The 16,009-nt window shown below is 45.8% G+C and overlaps 1 protein-coding gene across 11 annotated transcripts in view; it reads left to right on the forward strand.

Moving 5' to 3' along the window:
- The window catches only part of LOC121012749 (phospholipid-transporting ATPase IB), a 651,500-nt gene that overhangs the window by 374,529 nt on the left and 260,962 nt on the right, over nt 1-16,009 (forward strand). For all 11 annotated transcript variants that reach the window (XM_040448061.1, XM_040448063.1, XM_040448066.1 and 8 more), the window contains 2 exons: nt 7,200-7,383; nt 12,323-12,433. In XM_040448061.1, coding sequence (XP_040303995.1) covers nt 7,200-7,383; nt 12,323-12,433 — 295 coding nt within the window. The remainder of the gene's footprint in view (nt 1-7,199; nt 7,384-12,322; nt 12,434-16,009) is intronic.

A 16,009-nucleotide genomic window follows, 5' to 3' on the forward strand; every position in this document is an offset into this window, starting at 1 on the left:
GAGGGAGACAAATACATGCCCCATAATGGTAAAATCATTACACTGGGTGCACCGAGTTTACTTTAAGAGAGATACCCGCTAAATAGTTCTGGGATCCATTCTTTTTTTTTTTTTTAACTTTTTTAAAATTAATATATTTGTTTTGGAGAGAGAGAGAACACAGAAGGGGCAGAGAGAGAGAGAGAGAGAATGAGAATGAATCCCAAGCAGGCTCTGTACCATCAGTATGGAGCCTGATGTAGGGCTTGAACTCAAACCGTGAGATCCTGACTTCAGCCAAAGTCGGACGCCTAACCAACTGAGCCACCCCGATGCCGCCTGGGATCGATTCTTGAAACGTTGGTGTCCGTGATGTTCCTGCCTGTGGTCTGTCATCCTCTCTGCTCTTTTATGAGGCAGCTCTTTTATAAGGTTGGGGAAAGGACAGTAACTTCAGTGATACGGCATTTTGTAGGAAACCGCATCTTTGCTATTGCCACGGTGTGGTCCGAAATTTTTAAGGATGGAGAGAAATCCTTCCACAGGAGGGCCTCCATAACACCTCAGATGTGGGGGGAAATGCTAGGGTGGGTGGAACCCTTCACTGCCAAAGCCGCCGAAGCCGGACACGCTCATCCCTGAAAGTCTGTGAATGTTGCTCATTTAGAACTAGGTCTATGGTGCTACCCTATGCAGCCCATTATCTCACGGATGGTATTTTTTCTCTATACGCACTCCTTCTGCTTTTGAGAACGTGCTCCGCTCTAGTCCCAACCCTATGAGGCTGCCTCTTGGTCAGGCAATGAATTTTTGCAATAAAACCTGAACTGCGTTTTCAGTTACATCTTTGTAAGGTGCCATCTCTCATGGCTTCCTCCTGTAGAAGATAGCTCTTTTCTATGTGTACGTTCAAAAAAAATTTTTTTAGTGTTTATTTCTTTTTGAAGGAGAGAGAGAGAGAGAGAGACAGAGTGTGAGCAGGGGAGGGGCAGAGAGAGAGGGAGACATAAGAATCCGAACCAGGCGCCAGGCTCCAAGCTGTCAGCGAGGCTCGAACTCACGGGCTGTGAGATCATGACCTAAGCCGAAGTCGGATGTGGATGCTTAACCGACTGAGCGACCCGGGTGCCCCTCTGTGTGTACATTTTTATAATAAGGGAGCACTTGAGTCTAATTGAGAGCCCCTGAGTGAGTTTAAATGTCACTTCTTTGTGCCTATACGTAAACTGACCTCAGGTACCTACTGGGTCTGCCCAGACACACCCTCTTGCCCCGCCCTTCCCCTGCAGCCTCTCATATCTGTCCCTCTGCTCTAGGGACTGTCCCAAGCTGCCAACGTTATTTGCTTTTGGAGCTAGGGGCTACGATCAGATGCACTAAGAACTGAGACATGAGATTAAATTTGAGAGAGTCACACATTTTGGGTCAGAGCACAGAGATAGAATGTTCCAGAAGGGGAAAGCTTTCCAGGAGGCCTGGACAACTGGTCCTGTATCAAGTGCACTAAATGCATCTAAGGAACAAACACAGAGGTCAGGACGCATATTGGTCAGCCAGGGAGGCACTTATTAAACAGACACATAGGATAGTTCAATTGTTTTGAGATTTTAGACACTTTTTTTTTTTTTTTTTTAATTTCAAAGAGAGAAAATGTCGGAGTGGGGTTGAAGGGCAGAGGGAGAGAGAGAGAAAATCTCAAGCAGGCTTCATGCTCAGCATGGAGCCCAACGCAGGGCTCAATCCCAGGACCCTGGGACCACGACCCAAACCAAAATCAAGAGGCAGACGCTCAACCAACTGAGCCACCCAGGCACCCCTAGATTTTAGGCTTCTATGTTAGGTGTTCGTGTATCTACAAACAGATTTGTTTTTTTAAGATGTCGCAATTTTTGAAACTTTTAAGATTACTGACTGCTATAAGAAATAAGGTGTAATATTGTTTTTTAATGAAAGAGTTTCATAAGGATGTTATCTTTAAATTAATAGGGAAAATGGACATTTTCACAAATTAAATCACAGATGTTGGTCTCTGTGACATTAAAAACAACTTAGTCCTATAGACCAAAGTCCTATAGACCAAATTTTGGTTAGTGTTTCCTCCCTCCCACCCTCTTATGTGAGACACTCAGATTTGAAGACTATTTTAAACGACACTCCAACCCTAGTTTGTACTTACTAGTTGAGGGTTAAAAGCAAAGAAGAGGGCACCTGGATGGCTCAGTGGTTAAGTGTCTGACTTTTGGTTTGGGCTCAAGTCACGATCTCATGGTTTGTGAGTTTGAGCCCCACATCCGGCTCTCTGCTGACAGTGCTTGGGATCCTCTCTGCCCCTCCCTGGCATGCTGTCTCTCTCAAAATAAATAAATAAACTTAAAAAAAAAAAAAGCATAGAAGAACATACAAAGCTTGAAAGAAGGGGATGAGATTCAGTGTTCCTGCTAATTGTTAAATGTCACCTTCTGAAACTTTTACATGTATCTTCTGCTTTGGAAATGTAAGCCCAGCTAATTAAAACATTTGAACAAGAGAGATCTTGTGATCTTGTCCAGGTCAGTGTTGCCTACTTTGGTGTTGTCCATAGGCAAGCAACATCACCATCACCTGGGAGCTTGTTAAATGCACACTTGTGCATCAGAACCTGTATTTTTACAAGCTCTCCAAGTGATTCTGATGCTCACTTAAAACTTGAGACTCATTGACCTAGGCCAGTGGCTTCAAACTTCGTTTTCCATCATAGGGACTATACAGAATAACTAAATTTAAGAGTCCAATTAGTAAATGTGCTTAGTGAATCTGGTTAATGAGTAAGTGTTGAAGTTCTCTTGGGTGCCCCTGGGTGGATGGAGTTTCTTGCAACTCGCCTGGCTGAGCTGAGCTCAGTTTGCAAATCAGTAATAGAGATTCACCCCACTTTACAAATGAGATCTCTGGGCTCTAAGAAGGAAGGGATTTGTTTAAACTTGCTCAGATGATATTGCAAAGCAGAATTTAGAAACTTGTTTTGAGACCAGGGCTTTTGTAGATCAGATAAATTAATGCATGATCATTAATTCTAGAAAAGCAGTTACCAAAGGTACTACTTAAACATCATAGTTGAAATAACTTTAGAAAGTACATTTTAAAGTTCCAGGAACACATATCCCATGAAATTAGATACTCCAGGATACTGAATTTTTTTAAGTCTCCAAAGGAAAACTAATTTTTTATTTTAGAATCTATTGTGTTCGCCAAAAAAGTAGGTAGAATATCTCTCCAGTTGATTAAAGATCTTTGATTTTATGTTTTTATTCACAAGGCACTAAAGTAGTTATAGAACTGTCCCAAGTGCCTAGCTTAGCTCAGATGTGGCCTGGAATTCTTATTTTATGGGTTGAATGTACTATATGCTGGGAAGTGTGGCATGTGATTCCAGGTTACAAATTAAGATTAAAAAAGGAGGTGGTTTGTGCTTCGTGGCAACTTGGCATACTAAAACACTACGTATGACCGAGGCGTAATGGTGCCTATTCCGTTTTGTAGAAATTAGCTGTTTGACATCTGTTTTGAACCCCTCGTGTGTGCTAGAATTATATTTTCTCAAGGCATCGCAGCCGAGGGCATAATAAATCCTTGATGAGAATTTCATGCTTCTAAAATGCTGGGATATGACTCAGTTTATATATCCCAGTCAGGTTTTCTCTTTATTCTTGCTTTTTTGGGAAAATGCAGCTTTGGACTTGCATAGATTTTGCTCGAAGCCATCGGAATCATGACTCAACTCGTCTGAGATTCAAATCCCACAGTGGCAAATGTAGTGAGTGGATTTGACTTGCTACTTGGCTCTTGTTGGTTGGCTTACTGCTAAACCCAATAATGAGAAAACACCTTAAAAATATTTTTTAATGTTTATTTATTTTTGAGAGAGAGAGAGACTGTGTGCGCGTAAGCAGGGGAGGGGCAGAGAGGGAGGGAGACACAAAATCCCAAGCAGGCTCCAGGCTCTGAGCTGTCAGCACAGAGCCCAATGCAGGGCTCGAACCCACGAACTGTGAGATCATGACCTGAGCCAAAGTTGGACACTTAACCGACTGAGCTACCCAGGCGCCCCAAGAAAAAAAACACCTTTAACCTCAGAGAAAACCACGGACTTGTTTAGTGGCTTCCCTATTTGGCCACCACAACCCGTCCAGCCTCCCACCACACATGTTCTTGTGGTTGAGCTTTCTGCCCTGCAGAGTCCCCTTTTGCCCCGTATACCCCCCTTTTGCTCTGAATCACTCCGGGTCAGCTGGAGACCAACTTACTCGATGACTTGGGTGGCAAGGAAGATTCTCAAGTCGTCGCAGCCCCAGACTCCCCAGGGCTGTGTGTCTGTCCCATGTGCTCCTGTACAGAAGACGAGTTCGAGATTAAACGATAGTGGAGTTTCACTTCAGTGAGTGAATGAATGTATTTGAAGAGCCAGTGATGTAATCATGGAGAGGAGTGATCAATGCAGAGGCTCCCAGACTCCCTGCGTTCGCAGAACTGTAGTGTCTCAGTGACTGCTTTGCAAAGCCCCTAGGCCAAGAAAGAACATTGAATACATTGAGCAGCTTCTAACTACGAGGAAGGTAAGGTCAAACAATGAAAGAAGTAATTATGTTCTAACAACTTAGTAGACGTTTGAAACAATCACGGACATAGCTGGAAAAAAATAATACTTTATCTCACCCTTACTAACCATAACCACTCACCGATTCTCTGGTGTGGGGCACCTGTTGAGCCTTGGACAACTTCTCAAACCTCGAAGAAAGCATGGATGTTTCAACCCTCATTTCCTATTTCACACTGATTTCTGCTTTTTATCATGGCAGCCGTGAAAACTCGGCTTCACAAAGATATGTCATAAAATGGAATGTAGCATGATCTAATATTGGAACTGTGAGCTCCTTCGAGCTAGTGTTTCGTGCGACTACCTGAGGGATATTGCTGGTTTTCCCTTGAAAATCCATAACTTCCCACTGCAGCACTGCAGGGCCCTTACAGGGAACCATGGGTTGGATGGTGTTCCGTTCTCAGACGTGTCCGATTTTTTCTAGCAATTGAAGTTTTGCAGATGGGGTAGGAGATAACATTTGTCTCACACAGGCAATGTGTGATTTCACATAAATATATCAACCATCTCATGAGGTAGGCTGTTCTCATTTTCTTGATGGGAAGACAAGGACTCAGAATTACTTCTTCTGTGTAAATAGTATGGGGAACAGAAGAAGGTCACGTTCAGTTATTTAACTTTGAATCCCACATTGGTGTCTCCATACCATATATGACCTCTGCTTCTGTTGAGCTTAAAGAAATGGGAAATCAGAGTCGTGTAGCAGATGAGAATTGTGGGGCTGTGCCTGCTGATCAGGAGCTAAATGAGAGAGGTACGTCAAGGTCAGCCCTTGGCTCTAAGTAGCCCTTGCACAAATGTGGAAGGAAGAGCTACAGTTTACATCTCTGTCCGTTAACATTGCTTCCAGTAATTTCCCATTAGGCTACATTAAAGTAAGTCTAGCATCTGCTACCAGGGAGATGGTGATTCTGTTCCATTCTGCTCGTAGCTGTCTAGAAGATCATACTTGGAATCTATTTTTAAGCTCTGAAGCGTGTCTGTTAAACAGTGGGTGAGGGACCTGGGACTGTTGAGCTCGTAGCCACTGAACTGTGGGAGGAAGGATGTGATGGATGTCTCTCTAGTTCAGCCTTCCTGACATTTGAAAGATGAGTTCTACTTGTTCTAGCCTAACCCAAAGGACAGAATTAGTGCTTTTAGGTTATCAACCACAAAAAAAGTAGCAGTAATGATTTTTGGTGGTTGCAGTTGCCCTAGGAGGCAATAAACTCCCATTATCGAAAGTCACTGTGAGAATGATTAAAGAGATAGTAGATTGTACAACATGGCTCCTAAAAGCCTTTCAACCCCCAGATTCTGTTTTTCTAATTTGCTAATTTCCATTCCTTTGAGCTAAGGCTCCCAGAGTACCTGTGCTTTAAGTTCAGTTTGCTGTCTCACCAGACACAGAATGGTCTCTGGGTTGGTAGAATTAAATGTAAGGTAAATTGTAAGTTTTCCGTTGGAAACAGGTATTCTGGAGGTCAGAGGCCATATGAGAAGTCATAGTTGTACTGAGAAAGTCCTTGCGTGTCTATTCTAGCTTACAAGTACCATGCGTATGTGGGTGCAGCCAGTATACCTCTGGGAGACCCAGACAGGCCTTTTACTCTGTGTGTGTGTGTGTGTGCGCGCGCACACACACGCCATTCGGGAGTTTACCCGCGAATTTTTTTTTCACCCAAAGTGACTCTCAGCTTACCAGTTCAGAATTTAAAATAAATCAGTCCCGAGGTACTAATAGTTTTTACCATGTCGTTGTATTATCTGGTCTTACACTCCGAACAAATACTTCGTTATAATGAACTTTGCTGTGCTTTAGAGCCCATAGATTTACATTGGGTCTTCTTCCCAGATGATTTGAGGGCTTATAAGAAATAGCCCCCATCCTTCGATTCCTTGCAGAAACAGCCCATCTTCCTGCAAAGGCTGTCTTATCTTTGGGCTTTGGGCTGTGCTCCTGCACAGTTCAGCTTTGGTAGTCCTGTCCCGGTGACTGCCCCCCCCCCCCCACCCTTCTTAAATCCTTGTGCCTTGGCTGCCCTTCAGACACTGCCTCCATTTCTGAGGTGGAGAAGGGAAAGGCTTTCTTCTCCCTTACCCTCATCCTCTTTCTGCACCTCTCAAGCCATGCCAATTTTCTTTCCCTTCTGTGAAAGCCGATTTTACAGACGGTCCCCTTGCCAGCCCTGGGTTGTGTATGATGTACAGCAAAGCAAAAATGGGGTCTGTGCTAGCTTTCTGATTTATTTGGAAGACATTTCCTAAGACCTCTGTATCCAGCTTCCCTGCCTTCATCGTTCGGCGGGGGGACACATGTGCCCCTGAGGAGTTTGCACGTATGGTTACCACCGCGCAGAGCGATTACAAACAGGCTGTGTTTTCAGTTAGTTTTGACTTGTGTATTTCATCTGTGAAGTTGGCAGCTACTTGAAAGCCACAAGCTACTGTTTTCTGAAAGCTTCTTTGCACATGAGCATAAAACGTATGTATTGGATTTGGAAATTGTCCAATAACTGCCCTTTTAATGCAGCTCAATGTAGATTACAGCTGTTTCCTCTGGAAAGACGCATCTAGTCATCATTTCTTTCTTCTCTTACAGAGTGTCTCCTCTGCAGAAGTCTGAGATAGTGGACGTGGTTAAGAAGCGGGTAAAGGCCATTACCCTTGCCATCGGGGACGGTGCCAACGACGTTGGGATGATCCAGACCGCTCACGTGGGTGTAGGGATCAGCGGGAACGAAGGCATGCAGGCGACCAACAACTCGGATTATGCCATCGCGCAGGTCAGAGGCGCGTTGACCAGCTGTCCCGTCCCGTTGGCAGAGGTATCAGCCGGGCATGAAGGCCTGGTTGGTGCTTGACCTCGGTCCAGCCCTAAGAACCCTGTCCCCTCTTTTGCGGTTGTGTCTAGACAAAATTGCCGGAGTATTTACATTTCCCTGTGGTCTTGCTCTTGTGCGGTTTGAGGGCCCTGTGCTGCGGGTTGTTGTGGTTGTCGCGGTTGTATTTGTCAACGGTGAGGTTGGCCGAGCTCTCTGTCCTCCAGACGAGGCATCGTCCCTGACGGATAGGTCTTGGGTCCTGCTGATGAGAGCCTCTCACCCTCAACTCCCACATGGGCTGCCTGTCCTGGTCCTGTTCCTTATGGCATCCCTTGCTAAAGGATGGCCATGCTCATAACATTAATTCTCTACCGTCCCCATCCCAGAGTCTCTCCTCTTTTCAGAAGGCGCTAGAACACTCTCTCATCAGGCATTGAAAGTCAGGGGAAAGCAGTGATTTACAACCGCCAGCCACCCTTCTCTACGGCCATAACCAGGGTGCTGCCCAGACCCGCTGCTCTGAGATGAACCCACGGTCAACAGCAAACAGCCTCTCGCTGCCAGACCAAGTGCAGCCCGTTCCTCTCTGGATCACATGTTGCCCGCAGAGGGGCCCAGTGTACTTTGTAGTTACTGAACAGATGACCTGACAATGAGAGAAATGTCTGCTCCTCAGAGAGAGCCAAAACCTGAAGGAAAATAGCCAACCGCCTCACCCTAGGTATGACAGATCTAGGTCATTTGCCCCCCTTGATCATCCAGAAAATCTAGACCTCACAGTGGACACCGATCATGGCCTCCTGTCTACAGGTTACAGTAACTTGTGATAAAACGCCTGCGCGTTTGGTGGTTAGCCAGTGTTGTGTCATTTCAAGTATGTGTTAACCTTAATCACGTGAACACAAGTAATAGTGGCGTTTTCTCCCTTCAAGCTGAAATTGGGGGCTGCGTATACAATGTGAAAGAGCTTCCAACGCCCCCAGGGCTGCGGGCTGGTCCTGCGCAGCTTGGGGGCTCTCCCTCCCCGGAGCGGGGTTCTAGAGCATTAGATCACCTCTCAGACTCCCTCCCGGCTCGTGGTTCTGCAGACACAGGGAGGAATTTACAAAATCCTCCTGGCTCCGGAAAGCCCACGAAATCAGTCTTGTTTCTCTGTTGATTTCAAAGAAATCCTCAAGGTAATTGCTAAAGTTGGTAGGGGAAGGAATTCTGATTTTCCAGGTGGGAACACTGGGGCTCCTTCCCATTAGGTGACCTGCCTCGGGTCCGAGCATCGGGGGTCAGAGAACACCAGACCTGCACGTGACCTTGGGGACTAGTCCCGCACACCTGCCCGTTCACTTTCCCGAGTCCACCACTCTGAGGCCTGTGAGACTCCCACTTCCTGTAGTCTGTCAGCAACTGTAGATGTTATACACCCCAGCATTATTAAATACTTGAGTTATGGCATCATGTGGCTGGAAGGGATCTTTAGAGGTTTCCTAGGAGTTCCAGGCAAATATTTGCCTGTCTTTTTCTTTAAAATGTCTGGGGAAGGGAGATTCCATGACCTGCTTTATTGAAACTGCATACTAATAGGCTGTGGGATCTGGAGCAGTGATTGCTCTCTTCAAGTTGACAGCACAAAAGCAGGGTAGGGAGGGGAGAGAGAGAGAGAGAGAGAGAGAGAGTGAGTGAGTTAGGGGTCTCCTTCCCCTTCCAGTGTGCTAGCCGCTGCCACAGGAACTGATGCACGGCCCCATGTGTCTGTGGGTCTTTGTTTCTCCTGTCCGTGGTCCTGCCCGTGCCTGGGGAGGGGTCCTGCTGCTTCAGGGTAGCCTTCCTCCTGGCCTTACACCTTCCCCACCTGACACTGTGCCTCGGCCGCTTCAGTCAGAAGTTAGAGATGCCACAATTTTATGAGTCCCGTTGCCCCTGGTGAAATGATAAACGTCTCTGGCAGAAGTTAACGTCGTGTGCTTTGTCTTTTCATTTCACGTGGATGAATACGCTTTTGATCAGATCTTTGAGGAAGTGCCCCGGAAGGTTGTATACCGAAGGAAGAAAATGTAGCTCGCAGGCTTGTCCTTGGGAAAAACGATGAAAGAGGCCAAGCTCTGGTTCTACCTCTCTTCCGCCCGCCTGTGCTTTTATCGTCAGAGGCAGCTGCTGGGACTCACGGCCGCCCCTGTGCTGCTGCCTTGCCCGTGGGCACTCTGTGCTGGCGACTGTAGCCCTCGGCTGCCCGTTCTCCTCAGGAGAGGATCCTTCCTGCCCCCAACCTTCTTAGCGTCTTTTGAGCGACCTCATGAAAATAGCATTTTGATTTAGGGTGTGTGTGTGTGTGTGTGTGTGTGTGTGTGTGTGTTTCCTGAAAACAGATCATTGTAGCGCTACACTTGAGTCATTCCGGATGACTCTAGCAGATGTTCTCTGTGCCCACCGAAGTTTAGCATCAGGGGGTCCAGGTCAAATGCAAACTTCCTTTTTATTTGTTTAGCCAGTTATTTTATGATTCCCCAATCCCCTTTGGAATCCTTAATGAGCTTTTATGAGGAGTTTTATTTTTCCATATGAACCTACTCCTGCCATTTTGAAGTGGCCATTTAGCTTTTGGAGTACGTAGTTGAGTGACTGCCCTACCCCCATCTCCTGGAACAGCTCATGAAATGTGATGTCGTGTCAGATCTTTAGGGCTAGTGGAACCTATTGTGTGGTTTCCTCTTGAAACAGAACGGTTTTGTTTTTAAATACTGCATTTCTAGTCAGAAATTTTCTTTTCTACAGTTAAATTTAATGTCAAAAGTAATCAGAAATAGGCAGTTTGCCATATCGAAAGAATTTTTTTTGCACGCATCACTTTTTTTCTACTTAAAAAATGTTTGTTTTGAGAAAGAGAGAGTGCACACAAGCAGGGGATGGGCAGAGTGAAAGGGAGAGAGAGAATCCCAAGCAGGCTCCACGCTGTCAGCACAGAACCCCATGTGGGGCTCAGTCTCACAAACCATGAGATCATGAGCTGAAATCAAGAGTCCTATGCTTATCTGACTGAGCCACCCAGGTGCCACTCTACTTTTTTAAACTTAAATTCGAGTTAGTTCACATATAGTGTAGTATTGGTTTCAGGAGTAGAATTTAGTGATTCATCACTTACATGTAACACCCAGTGCTCATCCCGACAGGTGCCCTCCTTAATGCCCATCACCCATTTAGCCCATCCCCCCACCCACTACCCCTCCGCAGCCCTCAGTTTGTTACCTAGATATAAGAGTCTCTTATGGTTTGTCTCCCTCTCTGTTTTTATCTTATTTTTCCTTCCCTTCCTCTATGTGCATCTGTTTTGTCTCTTAAATTCCACATGAGTGAAATCATATGATATTTGTCTTTCTCTAATTTATCTTGCTTAGCATAATACACTCTAGTTCCATCCATGTTGTTGCAAATGGCAAGATTGCATTCTTTTCTATGTCCGAGTAATACTCCATTGGTAATATGTACACCACATCTTCCTTATCCATTCAGTTGATGGACATTTGTGCTCTTTCCATAATTTGGCTATTGTTGATAGAGCTGCTATAAACATTGGGGTGCTTGTGCCCCCTTTGAATCAGCACTTTTGTATCCTTTGGATAAATACCTAGTAGTGCAAATTGCTGGGTCATAGGGTAGTTCTATTCTTAACTTTTTGAGGGACCTCCACACTGTCTTCCAGAGTGGCCGTACCAGTTTGCATTCCCACCAGCAGGGCAGGAGGGTTCCCCTTTCTCCACATCCTTGCCAGCATCTGTCGTTTCTTGAATTTCTAATGTTTGTGGATATTCTCAATATAGCCTGATGATCTCTCTTAGGAGAGTGAGCCTGAGGACGACGACCCTGTGACTTGGAGTGGGTAATTGAGGGTGTAGTTCAAGGCAACCGACGGGACACCAGTGTGACACAAGACTAATTAATGCGTAGACATTGTGAATTTAAACAGGATTGCCCCTAATGGTGCCTTTGTACCGGAGCACGACACGGTCCACAAAAACAAACAACAGCAACAAAGAACAAACCTTATTTCCCTCCCTCTAGCTCAGTATTTGTTTTTGGGGACCTTTGTGAGGTAGGACACAAAAAGCCAAGCCAGGCTAAGAGGAAGCGGATAGGATTCAAGTGGCGCCCGAAGACCCTCCTACCCCAAAGAAGATTCAAATATCTCATTTGATATCGCTCAGTATTTCAAGCAGCGAGAGCCATTACATCATCGTCGACCTCGTACCCGCTGCCTGCTGGTTTTTTGTTTTTCTTGACTGCATAGCACTCTAGCAAGAAGTACGGTTCCCTGGTTGGAAGCAAAAAAGGAGGACACAATGAGTGTAGAAGTGAAGGCTGTGTGTGTGTGCCCGAGTGCGGGTGCCCCTCTGTGCACGTGCAGTTGCTTTTAACCTGCAGGCTGATGGTGGAAATAGGTCATGTACACATATGTGCATCCCTTTGGTAAAAAGGGTACTGGTGCCTGAGTGTTCCTGTCCCTTGCTCCCGAAGTCACCATAAAATCTAGTCGAAGAGAAGCATCTGGTTGCTTTGCTTTTCTTCCAATTCGAGTGGTCACCTTCTCCTAAGAGTTGAGGACCCTCCTGCCCCGGCAAAAAAAAAAAAAAAAAAAAAAATTTTTTTTGTAAACAGAACGTCAGGAGAATAACAGTTGGAGGTCCACTGTTGTGTTTGGGGGAAAATAACAATTAGGTGGATCTGAGAGGAGATTTTAGTCGTCCTCACTGGACCTGAAAGCTTTGCCTTTTGTTTTCGGGAGGGAGCGGTTTTCTCGGGTTATCCGCACACTCCGCTTTCCTCTGCTCCCTTACCCGTCTCCCAAGGCCATTTTGCGGCTTCTGTTCCTAAATGATGGGCGGTCCTGAACTTCATTCTTTTTCTTTCTCAGTTTTCCTACTTGGAGAAGCTCCTGTTGGTTCACGGCGCCTGGAGCTACAACCGCGTGACCAAGTGCATACTGTACTGCTTCTACAAGAACGTGGTCCTCTACATTATCGAGGTGAGCAAGGTTAACCTCTTCGTCGAGGCGGAAGGCCTTCACGTATTTAAGGTAACTTCAAGAGAGGATGTTGTTCATGTAGAGCCGAAGAAAAGGTGGGGGGGGGGCATATGGGGGGAAAGTCGTGACGCACGTGGCCTCTCGGAAGCAGGGGGCACCTTGTAGGTGGAGGTCCTCATGCCGAGCCACCGGTGCACGGAGACTCTGCATCTGGCCCGAGTGGAACTTTGCTGTCACTCACACCCCGCGCCCCCCAGGGTGGTCAGCGCCTGGGCGGCAGATGCTTGCACCTGTCTTGGTGGCCCCTGGGACGTTTCTAGGCAACCCAGTCATCCTTATCTTCCCTAGAATGAAAGGGTCTGACTTCTTGCTGTATTTCTCATGGAACCTGCACGTTACCCAAGCACGGATTTGTCACTTGTGGGATATTTGGACCATACTATTTCAATGGGGAAGGCTGGGGAGTAAGCAACCAAGGTAATTAAAAATACCTCTTGAACTCACTGGGTTGTGAAGCTGGTTTTCAAGATGTTGATTCAATTGCAGGTGGACTTATTTTACTTATTAGGGGGACTAGAGCAGGAGAAGGGTGGGCCCAGGGAAAAGTGGAACGGGCCCTTTCTGTGTGAGCTCAGTGGGAGTACCACCAGGACAGCTGTGCTGCAAGGGGGTGGCTTTTGAGGCCATCTTGACTAATAGGTTTCCAAGTGTGTTTAGAAAGGAGGAAGCAGCTGGTCGCTCCAGAGAGATAGAAAAGCAATGTTAATTGTGGATGGTGTCAGTATGGCATTCTGTTGTTACGAGTTATTTTGTGTCTGATTTCTCAATGCTTGGCAGAAATAATAACCAAGGCATAGATCAACGTTTTCTGATGCGAATCTTTAATGTACTCAGCTCAGGGAATTTAACAAGTGGTTTGACTAGCCATTTCTTTACCAAAATGTCTACCCTTTCCTATCAAATATTCGGGTCAAACACATAGGTTCCCATCACTCACTCTGTAACTAAACTATTAGTGGGTAATTTTCCTGAGTTGTGCAGGTTGTTCACTGTACAAGGCTGCCCAGCCGAAGGGGTAAATGGGGCAGAGATGTAGGAAAACCAGGAAAAAGAGATGCGTTTTGCTAATTTGCACAAAGGCAGTCTACTCACCGTGTCTGCTTGTCTTGTGCCGTAATAACACAGTTCAGTCCATGCCAAGTAAGAACTTCTAGATATGACGGGTTTCATAGTTTGTGTCTTCCTTTTGTCTGCGTTATTACAGGGGGTTTTTTTGGAGGGGGGCACTTAAATATGTTTGTCCTTCTGTTTCTGTGACATTTTTTTCCCTCCGTGATAGGAGTCACTCCTGAATGTCACTTGGGGTCATAGATAATCAGTGCTGTGGTCTGCAGGAGTGTAGGAATCCCTGCTCCCACGTGCCATCCGAAGTTTTGCATGCACTTTCAGCTCCTGTAGCATTTGGCCTCACAAGATTTCTTAACAATCTGTTTTTCCTCAAAATCAGCAAATTACAGATAGTCTAGACTTCTTATCAGGACATTTTACATGAAGCCCCCAATCCTTTGGCTTCCCAGAACTTCTTCCCAGGAAGTGCTTAGTCATTTACACCTTCTATCTTGCCCCCCGCCCCACCTTTTTTTTAAATTTCAAGAGGGCTAAGGATGAGAAGAGTATAATTTTTGTCTGTCTGGAAAATTCTATCTGGAATGAAACCCTGAAAATGCCGTGTGAGTTCCTTACATTAATTTTTCGATTGTAGCTGAGCCACAGCGGTAAACAGTCTTTTGTAAACAGCCTTTAAAAACATTCTTGGTAACATTTAAAAATGAAATAGTCTCCACCACTCTGGTCTCCATTTTCCATTTAGTATTTCTAGGAGATTTAATTCCAAAACCAAGAGAACAAAATCCTCGCCTGCGCCCGGAGCATTGACTCGGTGTGTATATAGCCTCTGTGCCACCAACATGCACTTTAAGTGTAATTTTAAAAATGGGAAATTTTAGTGTGTTTTGAACGGAAAGACCGAAGCTTATCGTACTTTGATTTGCTCCTTTGCGATGAATAGTTTTGCATTCTGAGGGTTACCTTGTAGCTAATTGAGAAGGAATTCTATCGCGTATTACTCTCAAATGGTTTTCTTGTAGCTCAAGGAGAAACCCTTGGCAACAACCAGTAAGTTCTCGTGTCAAACGACCTCTGATACACATACTATCAGTCATTTAAAAATAGAGTCAAGGGGCGCCTGGGTGGCGCAGTCGGTTAGGCGTCCGACTTCAGCCAGGTCACGATCTCGCGGTCCGTGAGTTCGAGCCCTGCGTCGGGCTCTGGGCTGATGGCTCAGAGCCTGGAGCCTGTTTCTAGTTCTGTGACTCCCTCTCTCTCTGCCCCTCCCCCGTTCATGCTCTGTCTCTCTCTGTCCCCAAAATAAATAAATGTTGAAAAAAAAAAAATTTAAAAATAGAGTCAAGAGGCAATTTGGCGGAGTGACAAAAGACGCACAGGTAGGCATGTGCACGCACACACGCACACACACACTTAGAGTCTTAGGCATTGCCGTGAGGATTATGGTGATTTGAATTACCAGTGAAGATCGTATGGTAGACCTATGAGCCTGTGATGCTCACTTGGTCCACTGACCTATGAAACTTGATTTTCCTGCGGGACCCACGGCTCTCTCCTCACCTCAAGACGGAATGCAAACTGAAAGTCCCCGCCACTCTCGTCCCCTGCTCCCTTAGGCATATTCTTTCGGGACCCTTTGCTGTGTTTACGGACATGTTCACATATACAAGCAAATCAGTGTTTTTACACACAGGTCCTCATGCTCTGTAATACGGTCTGCAGCCCATGTTAGACCTCACACCGTACTTTTGGGACCATTCCCGTCACTACACACAGGTTCATCGCGTGCTGTTTCACAGAGTAGCTTCTTGATCTATTTCACCTTTCCCAGATTGATGATCAAGTCCTCTCCCTCCCACCCACAAAAAGCCTTGTGGAATAACAGCTTTCCCTCTAAGTAGGCCATAAATACTCGACCGAAATGATAGTGATCTAATTCGAGCGTTGCCACCACAGTGCCTTGACCGTCACGCACGATCAGTTGATAAGTCTGTACCACAAGCTCCTTCTTGCTGACAAACCTTAGTGCTATTTGACGTGTCATGTAAAATTTCTTTGGGCCGAAGTAACCATTGGTTAGAGTGATTATGAAATAGGAACAAAACGATGGGATCAGTGATTTCATGGTCACCCTATTAATAGGCAAAACAAAAGATGCATAAACGTTGGCTCTCTGTTCCCTCCACTGCTGCCTTTACTTAGCACTTCTTGCCTGCATGATAGCAAAGACCGCTAGTTTGCTCCATCAACCATCTGTATGCAGCCTGGATGAGCCTTCTGACATACATTTGACTCATTCCAGTGACTGGCACAGTTTCTGGAACATCGACACTCAGAAATGGTGGCAGCGAGTAAACAAATGTCACTGCCCCCCTCAGACTCAGACAAGCAAAGGAGAAGCAGAGGGAGAGAGAGAATCTTAAGCAGGCTCTGTGCCCAGTGCAGAGCCGG

This window comes from Herpailurus yagouaroundi, unplaced genomic scaffold (genome assembly GCF_014898765.1).
Source record: "Herpailurus yagouaroundi ecotype Mexico unplaced genomic scaffold, PumYag 197, whole genome shotgun sequence".
NCBI classification, from domain to species: domain Eukaryota; kingdom Metazoa; phylum Chordata; class Mammalia; order Carnivora; family Felidae; genus Herpailurus; species Herpailurus yagouaroundi.